The following is a 19,662-nucleotide window of genomic DNA, read 5'->3' on the forward strand; positions in this document are numbered from 1 at the left end:
TGTCTCTCTGTCTCTCTGTCTCTGTCTCTGCTTCACTCCTCTATCGTTTTTGTTTTGTTTGCCAAATCGATGCCAATTTTCTCAAATCCTGCCACGCCACTCTTTCTTCTCCTTTATCTTCTCTCTTCAGCCTGCCCATGTCTCATTCACCCTGGATTACTACTTCTGCCTGATTTTTGATTCTGCCTTCTGGAAAAATTATTTTGTGCTTCTTATCAATGGACAATAACTTTTTTAAGCACAATTATTGACTGTTCATTTCAACAGTCCCTCATGCTCTCTAATGCATTTTGTTTCATGGGTTCCACAAAGGGTCATACACGTATGTGAAGTGCAATCATGCGTATGCAAAGGATTATGAAACGTTTGCACGCTGTGCCTGTTGTTTGATTGATCGACAGTTGCATACAAAATATTTGTGGCAGTTTACATGTTGTAATCATGTGCTTATTTTATTCAGTGATCACATTGCTATGGGTTTTGTGGCATGACATTAGTTCAGCTCAGCACAGGTAAGCTCTACTCAATCTGCTGAGCCTGGGGTCGGTGGAGAAAAAAATAAAAAATTCGTCTGCTATATCCTTATAGCCTCTGGTACGGAACTATCTATTTCAAAGTGATGAGAGTGCACGATATATATATTACCTGGAATGGTAGGTTTTTTGAGAGCTTAAATATTGCAATGCAAAATTACTGGGATAAAATGATTTTTATATTTTACTTCATATATTTTCATTGCGATTTATGAATGATGCTCATATCTGCAGAATGTTTGAGCTGACATGCATCCTTCCCATGGAAAAAGACCTCAAAGTGAGCATTTATGATTATGACATGATTGGTACTGATGAGCTCATTGGATCCACCACTATCGACTTGGAGAATCGTTACTTGAGCAAATTTGAGGCTTGCTGTGGTTTGTCTCCATCCTACTGCTTGTAAGTACCTTATAAATGTACGTCAAACAAAGACGATTTCATCTGTCTTACAATTTTCAGAAATATAATAATTAAGGTACGGTCTCCCATATAAAACACTGAAGTTTGCAGTTTTGTAATCTGGTTCAAGCTTCTTTTGCAGGTGCGTGGACTTGTGAATTTAAAAGTTTCAGTTTTATTTTTTTTCACTGCCTCGAGTAATTATGAACACATACACCTCATATCAGCCTTTATCATTTTTGAGCCTCTACATATTTCCAATAAACTTCCAGGTATGATGGAAAATAAAATGCAGAAAAGGAGTCTGTAAATCAACATGTTGAGGATAAAATGGAAAATAATCACTGTTTAGTATTGTTGCGGATTCGGGACTGTAGGGATCATGAGGGGAGTTCTTGAACCCACTATCCGGCTGACGATCCTGTAAGCCGATGGACCACGGATAATTCCGCAGTGTGGCAGGTTGCTAAGCAACCACGGATGCCGTCTAAGATGTTTAATTCAGGCACGGTCCAGTATTGAACTCCGCCTTGCCTTTCTCGTGAATTAAACTCCCCAGATTGAATACCGTGCTCTCAACGCTCCACTGTGATCAATTAAACGGCCAAGCAATATCGCAAGGAGAACGTTGGCCAATGCCTCACCATCATGAAATGGCAGGGCTGAACTCTCAAATACTACTCGCACACTTTGTTCTAACCAATGGAAACTGACAATCAGATAGTTTGAGAAACGGTTTGTAATGTTAACAAGAAGCAGGTATTTACAAGCAGTGTCACAAAAGAACAGCTCTTACCCATAGCACAGAATCCCAGTCTTATTCAAACACTTAGTCACAGTTTCTGCAACACAGGTGCGTCAGTCATTCCGGAGAAACGAGGTAAGGAAGAGTGATTGCAGTACTGATGGAGTACTGCTCTCCCCTCGAGGCTGGTGCTCCTGCCTCACACATTTCTCGGCTTCACGCTGTGGAAAACAAGGCATTTAGGATCATTGGCATCTTCTGCGGTGAGGCTGAGTCTTTGGACTTCTCACTCTCGCACCACAGGAAGTTTAGTGGTCTTTCTCTCTTCTACCATCTCCTCTCCGGTCTTGCCCCCCATACTTTGTCTGTGATATGTCCCCCCAATATTTCCACAGGGCATTCAAGGTCCTTCAGCATCCCCCTTCTGGTAAAACTGCCAAAATCATGAATCAATGCTCACCTTCACTCTTTCATTCCTCTTTTTTCCCACCTTTGGAATAAACTCCCACACTCTTTTCAATCCCATTCTTCCCTCCAGGTCTTCAAAACAGCTGTTCACCACCACCACCTCTTATCTTCCCTCATCCAAAACCACAATCTTTTCTACCCTGTAAATCCACTCCAACCCCAACTCCTTCAAATTCCCTGCCTTCCTTCCCAAAAGTTCCCTGTTGTGTGAGGTCCTGAAATCCCTGTGGTGTCCATCTTGTTTACCCCGTGTTCTCCGCCCCATCCCTCTTACACAGATCTTCTAATGTTTCTGTCCCCCACTGTTTTGTCCTCCCCTCTCCCACCCCTCTTGTCTCCTGACCCCCTTGTTGTACATTGTGTGTTAGCTCGCATATGAGCCTCGACAATGTATACAAAAGAAAAATCGATGGAGGAGTGAAGCAGGTGGGGTGGGGTGTGGTATTGATGGCATGGCTCACATGGTAACAAACTGGGTGTGTGGTGTGGGTGGTGAGAGAGAGGTGCGGGTGAGACATGTGGTGTATGTAGGTGAGTGTGGTGTGAGTCCTGAAAAGGACTCTGTCGATACTCCGTAAAGCCAGGATGAGTCAATGAAGTGCATGTAATGGTAGGTGTAAGAATGTAAGGTGTGTGAGTAAGGCATGTAAGGAGATAAGTTAGCTCTGAGAAGAACTGCTGTTGATTCTCTTTATGCTAAACAATTTGTGATTTAACGAAGTCAGCATGTGTGAGGTAATGTCAGTGAGGAGGGGACGACCATGCCTCGGAGCTTGCGTTTCCATGCTCGTTCTGCGACATTCCCAGCGCTTGTTCCATGGCATCCTCGGTGCCCGATTCACTTGGTGCTCAGTGCCATTCCACGGCATCCTCAGTGCCTGGTCTGCTGTCCCCCAGGCATGGCACTTGGTGTGGTTCACCTTGAAGTCCTGGGTTCTCCACTCTCAACGCCTTCACTTTGACTCTGACTTCACTCTCCAACTGACTCTCGTCTTGACTCTGCCACAGGCATTTATAGCCCTGGCTTGTGTCTTCTTCCACGTCCATCTTCTGTGATTCAGCCACTCTGATTGGCTGGTGCTCTGTGATCCAGTCATCACGATTGGCTGCAGGAATGCGGTGGTGACTGTTAAACCACTGGTGCCCCTGCGTCACGGCAATGACATGACAATGAACCTGATGTTGATATTGCCGAGCCGTTCCTGAATTTGTTGCGCTGCAGAGTGCGCCATACCTGGTGCACACATTCGATGTGGAGTGAACCTTTTGTCTTTGAGTGGATAGATTGGTGTGGCTTGTGGTGTGGTTTGTGGAGTGAATGTTATACGTGGATTGAGTCAGCTATATAGAGCGTCAAAGTGCTTGAAAATTAGAAGTGTTTAAGAAGGGAGTTTGAGCATGGAGTTTGAGAAGGGTTTGGGAGTAAGGAAAAGAACAAGGGGATAAGTCGAACTTGCACCCACGATGCATCTTTCCTTTCCACTAATATTGGGGAGAGGTAATTGAGCTACACAAGATACTGTGGATAAACTGCATGAAGGTTCCTTTTGGTGTATTGTGTGTCTCCTCGGGGGGGGGGGGAGGGGGAGGGGGGTCTCCGAAAACTGCCACAGTGTAAAAGTTATCAATAACTGAGTTTCGACTGTGAGAGTCTCAAGAAGACGAGAAAGGACAATTTCATTCCATTGCTGATTTAGGATGTTCCATGAAAGCTGTGTTATCCGGCACCGATGGGACTTTGCCCCTGCCTGTTAATCAAATATGTTGGTTATCTAATTGTCACAAAGAATGGTACAAAAGAGCAACTTATTAAACTTTGTCTGTGAAAAATAGATTAAATAATAACATTATTACAGTACAGGATAAAAGTAATTGCCAAGGAATTATGCTTAACAATAATGTACCTGTATTATAAAACATAAACTAGTCTTTTGAAGTTGATGAACAATCGAAAGTGTCAACTTCCACCTTCTCAGACTAATCTGGTTCATCATCCTGTGGAAATCCAGAGGCTTTCTTGAACCATTTCCTGATGTCAGACTCCGGCGTTGTTTCTTGCGTCTTCCTCGTGAAATGTTCTTGTTTGAGGGGCAGCTGCAACACTTCCTGGGTGCTGTAAGCTTTATGCCTTTCAGCAAACTTCACAAGCATGTCAAGACCTTGACCAGCATTATCCCAAATGATATGTTCAGTTGAAAAGTCTCCTTACAACTCATCTTCATGTTGTTCAACTTCCTTTTGTAGATTCACAACACTGTCGATTGTTTCAGTCAGTCAGAACACGGGTCACTTCAACATCGCGGTCCAGTTCAGACCACACCTCAATTTCAGCTTCGGTCAAACTTTGAAGTGGATTATCGTAACTTGCTTGCCTCACCATACTGGAAATTTATTGGATCGTGATCTGCAGACTTTTGTTCTCCTGAGATATCAAGTTTCCGCATCCCATGTTGCAGCCTGAAACAAGCCAGCCAGCCATCAGAAAAGGCACATGATCACTCAATCCCATGTGATCATAAAAATGCTTTTCCTTCTCAATTGACATCACTTCTGAGATTGGCGTTCCCTCCGAATGCTTGAGAGCAAACCATTCATGCAGAACTTTATCTCGCTGCTCCATATTTGTCTTGTTTAGAGTACGGTGCTTGTCGGCAGCTTTGTCTGTCTCTAACTTGGTGTAAAATTCCAGGAACTCGTTCTTCTCGGCCTTGATGTCATAGATGGTTGACGATCAGACGTTGTGCGCGTGCATCAACGTATTTATATTTTCTCCCTTCTCCAGTCTCCTATATACAGTGTATCAATCTTTTAGTTGATTGGGAGAATCGTCCTCTTCCTCTTCCCACTCGTTCAACCCAATATTTCGGATCCTGTGTTGAGCAGAGAGAGCCGGACGTGTCATGGCGATGATTATGACATGGACGTGTTCCCGTTTTTTAGTACTTTGAACCTTAACTCAGGAAACATCACTGAAGGGTTTTCAAAAGCAAGAAAGTGAATGCCTGACGTTTTGAGAAAGCGATATATTTTTGTGACACTTCGGATGGTGTGGATTTATCATTGAGGGATGCGGCTCTTGAACCACGAGGCTGTGATGGAGGTCATCGATAGAAAAGCCTCGTTTTCACAGCTGAGGCCAGGTCGACTCTGTATTGCGTGTTTTTTGTTTATATTTGCGATTTAAGTGCATTGCTGACTGAATATTTTCTGGTTGTATTATTTTTTACTTCCAGTAGGTGTGGGAACCAGCGACTTTGAACATATACACCACCCGTGTATACAACAAAACCGCACGTAACTTAAAATTGTGTAATTATTGATATTTGACGACCTCCACATGCGCTGTCCAGAAAAAAGAGCTCTTAAATGAGGCATCATTCGACATTATACATGCTGTAGTTACAACGCTTACCCCATTTAGACACAACCGTGCAGCTTGCATTTATATATGTACTGAATTTTGACATCGCAAGTTCATCGGAAGAAGATGGGAAATTGTGGCTGAATATATTTCTTCCAAAAAACCCCGAGGGAACCAGATCACAATGATTTGTAAAAACCTCCTGCCGAGGATATCTCGCCAATTCCCAAAGTCATTGATGCTAACCCGCGCAGTGGTGAGAATGCCAATTCATGAACAGCGTACCAGGCCAACACACCAATGATGAGAAACAGGTTTAACTAGAAGGGCGCTTCGTGGAGCGCATACCTCCGCCATGCTGATTACTTTACGTTTTGTATCCCACTGATAGGCCGGATCTGGATTCGGACCTGAACGAAAATTTCATGGGCTTGTTTTTCTCACCTATCCAACTCATCCACGAAGTTTCATCCAAATCCGTTTCTAACTCTTTGAAATATCGTGCTCCATATCATTTTCGCCCTGTCATTCAATGGTGAAGAATCACTTTTTAAAAATTCTCGGATCCGGATCTTCATCAAAATCTAATCAATTCTTCGTTGTTACACACACAACCTGCCCACCAAGTTTCATCCGAATCCAACCACAACTTTTTGAAATATCATGCTATATATCGTTTTATCCCAATTACTCAATGGTGAAGAACAACTTAAAAAAATTATTTGTTCCGGATCCGGTTTCAGATCCACCAAAATCGAAGCAATTCTTTCTTGTTACACACCCAACCTGCCCACCAAGTTTCGTCCGAATCAGTCCACAACTTTTTCAGATATCGTGCTGCATATTGTTTTTGGCCCAATCTCTCAATGGTGAAGAATCACTGAAAAAGTTCTCAGATCCAGATCTGTATTCGGATCTTCTCCAAAATCTAATCATTTTGTCGTCGTCACATACCCAAGCTCTCCACAAAATTTCGTCTAAATCCATCCGCAACATTTCGAGATATTTTGTTCACAAACAAGCAAGCAAACAAACAAACAAGAAAAAGATGCCATGCAAAACATGATACTTGCAAAATCCACCCCCTCTCCAAAGCTTGCCATGAAGATATCAAATTGTCCATTTCATTAAGACTAAAATTGACAACCTTAAAGCTCAGGTCAATTGGATGAAACTTTATTATTTTTTTCAGATTGAAATTGATGATTTTAGAAGTTTGATCTTGAGTTAACATTTGACCTTTTGACCTCAAAGAAGTTGCTTTCCAAATTCAGTGATGGAATCTGCAAATCCTGTTCAACTTGCAAGTTAATCGGATGTAAATTGACGATTTTTCAGTTGAAAATTGATGATTTTAGAAGTGTGACCTTGAGTTGACAAAAACAAACAAACAAACAAATGGACCCAAGTGCAACCTCTCCTTGATGAGGGTAACAAACACAGACAGGGGTGAAAACATAACCCCCACCCACCTTCGGTGGCGGAATTAACGAGTAAAAAAGACATAACATGTCAACGCCTCCGTTGTTTTAGTACTTTTGCCGTATGGAGTTCAAGGGCTAGCCCATATTTATGTACAACTAAAATGGCTACCAGTCAGCCATCTTTGACCAGATCGCAAAATAAAGTGACGGGCATGTGTACACCACCGGGTACTTTGTTTATGCCCATGTTTGAACAAAAATGGACCATGCATGTCTGAGAAATGGTTGGGAACATATTTAAGTAACAAAATGGCCACCAGTCGGTCATATTGGATATGATCTGGAAAAAAACAAAAAACCGCGAGCATATACAAGCCATCATTCTTTATCTGTGTGCCAAGTTTGAAAAACATCGGTAAATACATATCAGAGAAATGGTTGAGGACGCGTTCAACATCGGATTTTTTTTACAACTAAAATGGCCATCAGTCAGCCGACTTGGATCTGATCTCAGGAAGAAAAATGATGAGCACATGTAAGCCATCATTCTTTATTTGTTTGCCAAGTTTGAATAAAATCGGTAAATGCATGTCTGAGAAATGGTTGAGGATGTGTTCAACATTGGATTTTTTTTTTTAAACTAAAATGGCTGCCAGTCGGCCATCTTTGATGAGATCACAAAATAAAGTTATGTGTAACTGTATGCCATTTGTGTGTTGTGCTTGTGCCAAGTTTGAACAAAATCAGACCATGCATTTCGGAGAAATGCTTGGGGACACGTTTAAGTACCAACATGGCCACCAGTCGGTCATCTTGGATCTGAGCTCGAAAAATAATGAAATTCTTATGTACGCCATCATTCATTATCTTGGTGCCAAGTTAGAACAATTTCGGTAAATGTTTTCCAATAAATGGTTGAGGACATGTTCAACATTGGGTTTTCTACAACTAAAATCGCCGCCAGTCAGCCATCTTGGTTGTGATCTCAAAAAAAAAAAAAATTCTTATGTAAGCCATCATTCATTATGTGTGCCAAGTTTGAACAACATTGGTAAATACATGTCTGAGAAATGGATGAGGGCGTGTTCAACACTGAGGTTTGATTTGTTTTTAACAACCAAAATGGCTGCTAGTCAGCCATCTTGGATCTGATGGCAAAGAAGAACAAAAAGAGGTGCACGTATTCCATCATGTGTTGGCTTTGTGCCAAGTACGAATAAAATCAGTCGATACATGTCCGAGATGCACACTGACACAGAAATCGAGACCAAATCCATAAGCCCCCCGTTTTGTACCAAGTCCAACGGGGGCTCAGAAATGCCCACAAGTCAGGAGGGAAAACAAGATGAGAGAAAGGCATTATCACAATTGTTTGTCCTATATAAACCCCCGATTCCCCAGATCTACAACAGCTTATGCATTAACTTAAATCATTCATTCCACGAATAATAGCGTAAAGAGAAATTCTGAAATGAGGAAGAGAAAAACCTCATCCCCACACGATGTCAGTGTGCAGCCGGTGAAAATGCAGTCACAGGTTAAAATGGTGGAGCTCTTTGGTGGGAAGAGATGTATCCAGCGGCGGCTCGTTTGTGTTCCCTGGCCTCTCGGTACACATGTGCTTTGTCCACGATCGTTGTTTCATAATGGATAATTCTGGACAATTATGGGGAATTTTTTTGTGAATAGTGGGTAATCAAACATTCTGCAATGCAATCGTTGTCACGGTCATCCATTTTCAACCTAACCTCTGATGGGGTTAAATAAAGGCCCATTTTTCTCAGAATGCTGTTCAATTACCAACCATTGTGAATGACACAATCCAACGTGAATTTTCTTGCATTTCTCAGGTAAACTTGAGATGAGCTGTTTTCTCGAATAGATGGTGTCTGAGAGTCATGGAGGACATATTTAACACATATTTTGAAAGTATCCCCCCCGGTATTTTATGTTTAATGAGCCAACCTTGTGTGCAATGTACTGACAATAACAATGTTCAAATTTCACGTTCAAATGTTCTCGTGCTTCCCAGCTATGGCAATGCTAAGTGCTCAAAGGATTTTATAACCATCGTGTTTAAGGTCACGTGAACAATGCCCTGTTTATCTTTACACAATCAGTCGTACTATAAATTTAGGATTTTCAGAGTAAACATACATGAGAATTGGTTTTTTTCTCTCTCATATTTTAACACTACACTAGCATATAAGACCAGTCAAGCCTGGTGTTGGCTTTACACTTGAGGTGGCTCGCTTAGGTACTTAGGGTCCTGAGTTTAAGCCTCTGGCTGCCATTGAAATAACACCAGGTGGGTTGACTCAGATTGTCATCCTTCCAAGGTTGGCAAAATGAGTACAAGCTTACTTGGGTAATAAGCCATTTGAGTATCCTGCATCAGAATGGCGACCTGTCCAGGACTGTACTCCTTTGTAAATGAAACTGCTTCAGCAGCCCCATTTGCCTCACGGTGCGAAAGGAATGGTTAGTATTTTTCAGACCAGTCACTTCGTTGATGGATGTCATAAAAAGACAACGTGTTGCAGTTCACAATCAAATTGCATGACCATCTGTGAGTCTCAGAGGATGTAAAATGAAGTGAAGCACGTGAAAAAATGATATTTCATAACACGGATTTGTTATTTAGGGTAACAAGCCTTTTAGGCTCGGAAGCCTCTTGTTTTTCTTCTGTTTATTCTCATCGATTATTATTATTATTATTATTATTATTATTATTATTCCGCCGGCAATTTTTGGAGTCCCCAGAAAAAAGGGCTAACTGCGTACATAATAATTCGATTGAATGCGCGTGTTACTCGGTTCATAACTCGTCAATCCCACGGCATCGAGAGATGTGTGGGGCCTCGTTAGATCCGGGGGACTCTCGTTTTACCCTGTCGATCCATGGTACAAACATTTATTTCTTCGTCTTCAGGTTACTTTAATACCAATTCAATTGATGCCAACGATGTCCCCAGGAAAAATGGTCAACTGCGTACGTAATAAATAGATTGAACGCAGCGTGTTACTCAGTCCGTAACTTGTCAATCCTGTTGTATTAAAGCCGGACGTCTTTGTACCCGGTCATCTCTGCCAGCAGTTATAACGTGGCAGTTCTACTATTGTTGCTGTCGTCATGGCTGTGGCTGTTGTTACCTCTTCCACCGAAGGTGGATGGAAGTTATTTTTTCACCGCTGTTTGTCTGTCTGTCTTTCAGTTTGTGTGTTTGTTTTTCTTTGAGCATTATTACTATGTTGTATAGCATTTTGTGTACTCCTTCCATATCTATCACACTATATTGTAAAGGGTTCTTGCTGTCATGGAATTTTAAAAAAGGTACCATTGCAACCACTACATTAAGCTCCAAGTGGTGCTAAAATGAATTTTTGTGATTAAATGGACACGACATTTTGCAATTTTGATATTTTTGTTCAAAGTAAATCGATCATTAGCTTTCATAGCATTTTTAGCTCGCCTGTTCGAAAAACAGAGAGCTATAGCGATACCCCCAGCGTGAGCGTCAGCATGAGCATGAAAATGTTAAAGTTTTTGGTGCAAGTTATTTCCGTTCTAATGTTTTTCTCTACCACACTATTTTTTTACTGATTACAATATACAAATACATATATTTCTTTAAAATTATTTTGATCAGACTTCACTGCAATGCTTTATAAAAAATATGATTAGACTAGTCTTTTAAAAACTAAAAACGATAAATGTATAAACAGGCGAGCATTGGGTGGCTTTGACACCACTTTGGTTATTATTCCATGGCAGCAGGAACCCTTGAGAATAAAGCATGACACACGTGGATGGACGCTGCCTCTTTTAGTCATGTAAAAGTAACGATAAAAAAGTTGTTTTCAGGAGCAAATTTCTGGGTATTGATTGTATGGAGCTTTTTTATGTGGCCAAATTTTTACAATTTTTTTTTTTTCAGTGTAAGACATGGAGGAGTTGCAACGCAAATCATGCACACAGTTATACACTGACAAATAAAGGAGACAACACTGCATTTGACCAAACAAACAGCCACTGAGCTTGGAGGAAGTGACATAACTTTGCATGGCACTCTGGGTACTGGCAAAGCCATTTTTTATGATGTTGCTTTTCTCTCCATCCCTCGTATCAGTTGTGCAAGTCGAATTTCTTCCTCCCCATCAATGCCAACCTTTGGGGTATATCCATGCTCATTCCTTCAAATGCTGAGTGTCAAGCAAGGAAGCAGCACGTGGCATTTTTAAGTCTTAGGTGTCGCTTCGCCAGGGTTGGAATGGAACCGTTGACCTCTCGACACAGAGCAGACCAAATTATTAATTTTCCTTTTCATTTCATTTATTAAGAATTACCTATTAAAGGTACAATTACTTTAGAATGTCAGTCACAATTTCCATGTTTGTCTTCAATCTCATTAAGGTGTGATTAACAATGTCTTTCAATGACAATATGAGGGAACTCGGTGATGAACTCCTGGTTACATGGTATGCATTTCAGGGGTGGGATTAACCAATGGAGAGGTCAAGTTCCTCCGACTCTTCTTCTTAAAAAGGTTGTGGCAAAGAGAGGCTGGCAGGAGCCCATCTACACCGACAATACTGTGCTTGTCGGGGGCAAGGAATATATTCTGGAAACCTTCGGTGAGAATAGTTTGCTTTCCAGGAGGTTTGCTCATACTGCAATTCGTGAATTGTCACTAATATTATTGCTTGAAGATTATTGTTTTGTTTTTTATTGAGCTGAAAATGAAACATTGTGGATTTGTATTTATTTAGAGCCAACAAAACGGATTAACCCCAAACTTGAGCCTGACAATGAGCGCTTGGCCCTGCAAGTTCTACGGACCATGGGCCTCGTGCCTGAGCATGTGGAGACACGAAGTCTGTTCAACTCTTTACGGCCAACTATCGAGCAGGTGCATATTGCTTTTCAAAATACTGTACTTTGGTTTCAGTGTTGTTCTTGTTCTTGTTGTTGCAGTGCTTGGTGATGGATTTTCCTCTCGTATTTTCAGGGTAAGGTAATGATGTGGGTTGATCTCTTTCCAAAAACACTTGGGCCTCCTGGTCCTCAAGTTGACATCCATCCCCGCAAACCCAAAAGGTCATTTTGATTTTTCGGTTTTTTTTTCTTCTTTCTTTCTTTCGATGTTCACGCATTTGTTCATTAAGGAAGAACTCCCTGAAAATATTTAACAGGTACTGAGGCATGAATAAGCTCTGACCAAAACATCTTAATGCTTTTTTTATTCTTTCCACAGGTTCCAGCTTCGTTGCATCATCTGGAATGCAAAGGATGTGATCTTGAAAGACAAAAGTATTACAGGAGAGAAGACAAGTGATATTTATGTGAAAGGGTATAAAGGCTTCCTCATGTTCCTGTTTTTTTTTTTTTTTAATCTTACAACTCTCCTTCCTTTTATTCTGAATTTATCCACATTTGATTGATTTGTTTAGTTTATTTACTTTTTGCAAAGTCGATGGTTGTGGAGTGAGAGATGAACAAACGTTGATGGCAAATTCACGTTGTGATGACAACAACTCATAGACATCACAAACACTAAAAATTAATACAGTACAAGTCAAGTAATCACACATCTATACCTAAGTTTTAAATATCCATATACCTCGCTATATCCATTCCTTATATGTACCTACAGTATGTAATCCTTTACTCACAGGCTGTTGGCCCCTGGTCCTGTCGCTGTCCATTTTGCTGAAAAACTCTTCTGCACTCATTAGCCTTCAACCTGGCCTCAGCTTAGTTGAACGCTTATATTTTTGGTGCTGTCAGTCCATCTGTCTGGAGTCTCTCTTGGAAAATTACTGGATGCAGGGCCAGTACAACCACTCAGCAAACTTGGCAGTTGCCAAGAGCGGCTAAATTTGGAGAAGGGATGTGGGTGGCAAAAAAAAACAACTGCTTCACGATTCATGAAATTACGCAAGTAAACAAGCCGACTTCAGCAGTGGAAAATAAAACATCTTAATCCTCTGATTATACATCACTGACATCTGCAAGAGAAGAGATTATAGATGTTGTCGCTGTTGGGGCCTCTGTTCAAAAAATAGCTCAGGTGTGGCAGGAGAGTGATTATTCAAGAGCCTCTCGATGTGTTTTCTGACATCTTGGGATGCAGATGGGTGTTGGCCTCAGTGATCGCCTGTCTTGCTCGGTTACTTACCGTAAGGTGAGCTATCTTTGCATATCAATGTGTATAAAAATGAAAAGTACGATGAGTCGGTGAAGCAATAAAGCTGTCCGCCAGTCCATGAAGACGATATGCCGATTAATCATGTCCTGTTTGAACATGAATTCCCCAAGACCCTTAAGACCCCCAAAAGTTACTGAGGACCAAAAGGTCCCCGAAGACCCAAAAGTCACTGAGGATCCAGACAACCCTGAAGACCCAAAAGTCACCGAGGACCCCAAAGACCCTGAAGAACCCAAAGATCCTGAAGACCCCAAAGATCCTAAAGGCCCTGAGGACCGAAAAGACCCAAAGGACCAAAAAGACTCCGAGGACCCAAAAGACCCCAAAGATCCTTTCGATCCCTTCAACCTTAACACCATTTCAACCCCTTACACCCTTCAGACAGATGAGACAACTTAGACCCTTGATCATTTAGACTAGTTGGACCTTTTTTAGACCACTTCACAAATAAATTTCAAATAATTATAAAACCAATACCACAAATAAATTTGAAGAAAATCAATGTTTGTATTATGATTAGTGTAAATCATGACAACACAGAAAATCTGTGGCATCAATCTCTGCAACGACGTGTGGAGAGGCGAGCACAGCAAGCCGACCTGGTTTATTTATATTTTACCTTTTACCTTTCTCCGACCTTTATTTTTTGTGACTTAGAGGGAAAATCCACATGTCCCATTTTTTGAGGTGTGGGTTGTGGTTGTGTCCTCGATGAGGACTTGAATTATTGTTCTGTCTATTTTTTTGTTTGTACAAAGTCGAGGCTTGTGGAATATTCGAGAAAATTTGAATCAGGTCCCTTTAAAATAAGCTCAGGTTCATCAATACAATACAAGGCCATCACAAACTTAATTACTTTTATTAAAGTTATTGATTCAAAGCTTAGGTGTGCTTTATTGATGGCATATTTGCTTTTGCAGCTGGATGGACGGCATGGAGGATTCCAGTCAGAGCACAGATATCCACTACCGCTCTCTCGGTGGGGAAGGAATCTTCAACTGGCGTTTCATTTTCCCTTTTGACTATCTTCCAACAGAGAATGTGTGCCTCGTCAAAGATGTAAGATTTTAAAACATTTTATTTTATTATATTTTATTTCATCATAATTTCTTTAATTAAATGAAGTACTTGATCTCCATATTCTTTGTAAAAGACCATGTTTAACTGCCGTGCGTTATTGCTGGAATTACACGTTGTAAACATTATTCATACACAAAAGTCATGAAAGATAGTTTGCTTTTTGTGACTTTATAGTTATACAAACACAGCACAGCACATCCTGCACTGGAACATCTCTAATGCATATTGGGCCAAATAAAAATAAAATACCAGTTGATCGTCCGGATTTTAATTTTTTTTTAAAGGAAGGGGGAGGCCCTTTTTATTTTTGCTTCAAAATGGCTGCCGGCTTTTAGTACCCGACAAATCATGTACCTGACATGTCAGTTCTTTTTTTTTACCACCTCCCCCCCCATCCTCTCCCCCCAAAAAAATTACATGAGTCATGTACCAGACATGTCAGTTGTACACACTCCCTCAGCCTCTTAAAAGTACAATCCACAGTTCGAAATAAATATACTCCTGGTCCAACGTCCCACTAGGGAAATTGGAGAAAACATCATGTTGCGAGCATCGCCCATCAAGAATTGTTCCTGCACACCATGGCTTCAGGACTTTAGTTCTCGTCTGAATTTGCACCATTAGTGTTTAAGATGAAAATGTGGGTGCAATTTTAGTCACAGAAAACTGAAATTCAAATACAAGCTGTTTATTCAGTAAAATACAAGACACTTCTGTGCAGAGAAGGAAGGCTTCAGTCTGCTACATCGTTGCAAGCTGAAGACTTAAAACTACATAGAATATTGAGTATATATGCAGTTTTACCAAGATATCAGATGGACCTTTGTGGACTTTAAATTTGCTACATAAAGGGGTTTTGCTTTGTTTACAGCCTCGGGAAAGGGTGTGGGGAGGGAGAGAGGTAGGAAAGAGGCATGTTTTACCCTGCTGATGTAGATGGTCACCAAACAATGGTCACAAAACAGATAAGGTTTTACAAGGTTGTTTCTAACTAAAGCAAAGAAATGTGTGTATTCTGCTCTTTACTTAGCTTTCTCAGCTTATACATTCATGAAATTATTTCTTAAAAGCACTAAACTAAGTTTAATTTTGCATTTTACATTTTTATAAATTGCATTTTTACATTCAATTAATGATTCAGTTTCCACAAAAACCATCTTCAAAAATGAAGCTTAAATCATAAAAATGATTCGACACGTTCACACAATTTGTCAGCATTCCACATTCATCACACAATTTGCTCGTTTTAAAATCGGATGTATTGTGCATCATTTTAATACGAAGCGTGCACTGAGTTTTACTGCAGCGGCTCTGATGGAAAGTACGTACGCAGACATGTACATATATCAGTATGCCCGCACATCACGCACAATCGCAATTGGACATGTATGGACCAATTTTATTCAGACTTAGCACAAAGAAAACACATGATTGTGTACATATGCATATCATTTTGTTTCACGATGCGATCAAAGATGGCCAAGTGGTGGCCATTTTAGTTGTTTAAATGTGTCCCCAACCATTTCTCAGACAAGCATGGTCCGATTTTGTTCGAACTTGGCATAATCATCATATATGATGGCATACACGTGCATCTCACTTTATTTTGGGATCTGATCAATGATAGCCAACTGGTAGACTGGTGGCCATTTTGGTTGTACATATATTTGGGCTAGCCCTTTAACTCTGTACAGCAAAATTACTAAAACAATTGGGGCTATGACATTTCATGTCTTTTTTTCTTGTTTGTTGGGGATCGTAATAGTTCATTCAGAATTCATTAAATTCAAATATCATTTTTGTCATTCGCAAAGGTCTTTATGAGACATCAGGTGCAGACCGTCTGCATTCACTGAGCCTCAGATGCAAAAATATTTTGATGCAGATCTAGTGTAATGACGTTGTTCGGCATGAAGGCATTTTATATCTTCTTTATTATTCTCAAAGTTGATTTATTTTATGAAGTTGATCTATTGCTGAATATCCACTTTCAACATCTGCTTGCATTGGTGGTTGTTTGTTGGCCAGATTAATCACCAGTGTGTTATTGATAACCTTTGTGCTTAACTTATAGATACCAGCAGAGGGATCCGCCCTATGGGTAATTTTGTTCCAAGCATGTAACACGTTCTTCTGACGTATACGTTTTTTGTGTATGCCAAAAAAACCCATGAAGTTATGTGCATGAAGCAAAAACATACCCACTGCTTATAATTCAAAACACCTCACCACATTGGAACATATGGGAACAGGAATACTGTTCTGTAAATGGTGAAGACTTGTAATACCCTCACCCACCTGGAGGCAGGTAAGCCATAAGGATAAGAGAAGATAGGGGAAAGTGATTGTGAATTGAACATTCCATCTTTATTTACTTTGTCCTTTACAAACAGGAACAGGGACAACGCAGGCATGATATGCTGAATAGCCTTCTAATGTGCCAAAGTTCTCTGTGTATATTTGTGTAACGTTGTTAAGAACAGGAAGAAATGGGGAGTGGAGGACAGAGTTCGGGGTGAGTGCATGGAGTTGGAAGAGGGAGATTGAGACGTTGGGAAGGGGTGGGGTGGACTTGGGGTTGGAAGGGGGATTGAGTACTTGGGGTTTGGGGCAGTTGTGGACTTGAAGAAGAAAGGGGAAGGGGAGGACAGAGTTGGCTTGGGGGAGGGAGGGCAGAGTGGGGACAGAGTTGGGATCGAGTAGTTTAAGGCCTTTGACGGGGTGGGGGGGGGTTGTTGAGGCAAATGAGTTTTTTGGGGGTTTTTTTTGAAAACATTGTCAAGGCTCATATGAGAGCTAACACACAACACACAGCAAGGGGGCATGAGACAAGAGGGGTGGGAGGAGAAAGGGCAAGTTGGGGGGGGGTTTGAGGATTTGAAGAAAGGGTGAAGGGAACACAGAGCTTGGGTGTGGTGGGAGGGTGGTTTAGAACATGAGATTGTGTGTGGGTATGGGGGGGGGGGGAGGTTAGGGACCAGAAGTCACATTTTACATTATGCAGAATTTCCATGGGTCAGTGATAGTCCTCTCGGTATTTTGGGTTCTTCAGATATTTTGGGTCCTCGTGGTCTTTTAGTCCTTGGGGTCTTTTGGATGCCCTGGATCTTTCGGGTCTTCAGTGTCTTTTGTGTCCTCAATTCTTTTGTGTCCTCGGGTCATTTGGATCTCCTCGGTATTTTGGGTCCTCTTGGTGTTTTGCATCCTCTGGGTCTTTTTGGTGCTTTGGTTATTTTAGGTCTTCAGGGTCCTTAGGGTCTTTTTGGTACTTGGAGTATTTTAGGTGTTTTGGTTCCTCAGAGGTCTTTGTGTCTTTTGGATCTTCAGGGTCTTTTTTCTCTTCACAGTATTTTAGGCCTTATGAATATTTTACGTCTTTAGGGTATTTTGTGTCTTCAGGGTCTTTTCGGGTTTTTTGTCTTCGGGGTATTTTAGGTCTTCGGGGTCTTTGAGGTGTTTTGGTTCTTTTCAGTCTTTTCGGTGTTTTTTGGTCTTCGGAGTCTTTGGGGTCCTTTTGGGTCTTTGGGATCCTTTGGGGTTTTTCGTAGTCCATTTGGGTCTGTTCAGTCGTTTCGGTCCTTTGGGTCTTTTGAGTTCTCAGGGTCATTTCGATCCTCAGAATTGTTTGGGTCTTCGGGATTGTTTGGGTCTTTTGGGTCCTTTGGGCAATTTAGGTTAAGTATCTCAGGTTACAATTTTGGGTGACATCAGGTCAGCTGTCCAACCAATGGGTGAAGAATGGATATACATAGATACACACATACACACATACATACATACATACACTTATGAACCAAAACATTATGACCACTGACAGGTGAAGTGAATAACATTGATTATCTTGTTACAATGGCACCTGTCAAGGGGTGGGATATATTAGGCAGCAAGTGAACAGTCAGTTCTTGAAGTTGATGTGTTGGATGCAGGAGTAAAGACCTGAGCGACTTTGACAAGGGCCAAATTGTTATGGCCAGATGACTGGGTCAGAGCATCTCTGAAACGGCAAAGCTTGTGGGATGCTCCCAGTCAGCAGTGGTGAGTACCTTCTGACAGTGGTCCAAGGAGGGACAAACCACAAACCGGTGACAGTGTGTTGCAGCATGGATGCCACAGATCCCAGGAGTTTTACCCCTTTTTAACCAGTTCACCGCCACCTGTGTTTCCACAAATGAAGATAGATCACAGTTGATTAGAGGGTCAGCAATAGCGATAGTAACACCCCTGACATCCAACTCAACAGCTGGTGGATCAGCGTGGTGCAGCCTCTTAAAGTGGCTTCGCAGTGGGTCTTCACTTCAGACTCCTCTGTCAAGAGCCCACCACCCTCTGTTCTAACTGCAGTACACCGAGGGATGCGCTTGGAGAAACGCAATGCGCAGATTCCCCTGCAAGCTGGAGAAGAATCACTTGCCACAGGTGATGTTCTACCGCCTCACAGATTTCTCGTACATAGGCCTCCTTGTCCACCCTCAGCACACATTCAGTTTTCTACCTCAACTACCTGAACAGCTCAGCTCTGCCATTAAGCCTGTCCATGTGACTGGTACGTGATATCCTTTGTCCCTTGAGAGACAAAATTCTTCTTCACCTGACAGTGAGCTCCAAGACATCCACCGGCAAGATCAAGGATGGTGGTCTTGAAGCTACTTCACAACTCTTCAGGATTCCGAAAAGCACGGAGACCCCCCAAATCCCCACTCAGCTTGTTCGCAAACTCCTTAGCTTCCCTCTCATCCTTGAGCTTGCCAACATGCAGCCAAAGCTGGGATGGTGACATTCTCCCCGATTTAAGCTGCAACTTCAGAGTTGCCACCACAAGCCTGTTGTTGGTATTGAGGAACTGAGCACTCCGGTGGAACCTGCAGTTCTGGATCATCTTCCAGCAACCATCAAAGAGTACATGGTCAATCTCTTTTGCCACACCACCAGTGCTGGAAAACCAAGTCTTGCGATGAGACTGTGGACACTGAAAACATTAAGCAGCCACCCTAAGTCCATGACTTCTTCCAAAGTCAAGGAACTTCGTGCGATTCTGGTTCACAGTTCCAGACCCATGGGGACCAACACATGTCTCATAACCATCCCCATCAGTTCCAGTCAATTTATTGAAATTCCCCAAGATGAGAAGAGTATCTCTCATGGGGCACTGTTCAACCACAGATTCGAGTGTGGTATAGAATGCATCCTTCACTGTAAGATCACTCGCTTCAGTCGGAGCATATACAAAGACAAGGGAAATGACACCCAAGGAGTGACGAATCCTTAGTCTCATAATACGCTTGTTGATCGGTGTTACGTCAATTGTCATTGGAGTTTGCTGATCAGACACACCTACAGCAACTCCTTGGGCATGGTAACCATCAGAGTGACCAGACCAATAGTAGGTGTCACCATCCGACATGATCTCGCCACGATCCGGTCTCCGAGCCTCAGAGAG

At 41.7% G+C, this 19,662-nt stretch overlaps 1 protein-coding gene across 2 annotated transcripts in view; it reads left to right on the forward strand.

Moving 5' to 3' along the window:
* LOC147034978 (myoferlin-like) overlaps window positions 1-19,662 on the forward strand; it is a 424,490-nt gene that overhangs the window by 360,112 nt on the left and 44,716 nt on the right. For both annotated transcript variants that reach the window (XM_085891822.1, XM_085891829.1), the window contains 6 exons: window positions 768-938; window positions 11,429-11,571; window positions 11,707-11,846; window positions 11,946-12,034; window positions 12,192-12,287; window positions 14,066-14,204. In XM_085891822.1, coding sequence (XP_085747948.1) covers window positions 768-938; window positions 11,429-11,571; window positions 11,707-11,846; window positions 11,946-12,034; window positions 12,192-12,287; window positions 14,066-14,204 — 778 coding nt within the window. The remainder of the gene's footprint in view (window positions 1-767; window positions 939-11,428; window positions 11,572-11,706; window positions 11,847-11,945; window positions 12,035-12,191; window positions 12,288-14,065; window positions 14,205-19,662) is intronic.

Source organism: Eptatretus burgeri, chromosome 1 (assembly GCF_056783735.1).
Source record: "Eptatretus burgeri isolate ZD-2024b chromosome 1, Ebu_testis_v1, whole genome shotgun sequence".
In the NCBI taxonomy this organism is placed as follows: domain Eukaryota; kingdom Metazoa; phylum Chordata; class Myxini; order Myxiniformes; family Myxinidae; genus Eptatretus; species Eptatretus burgeri.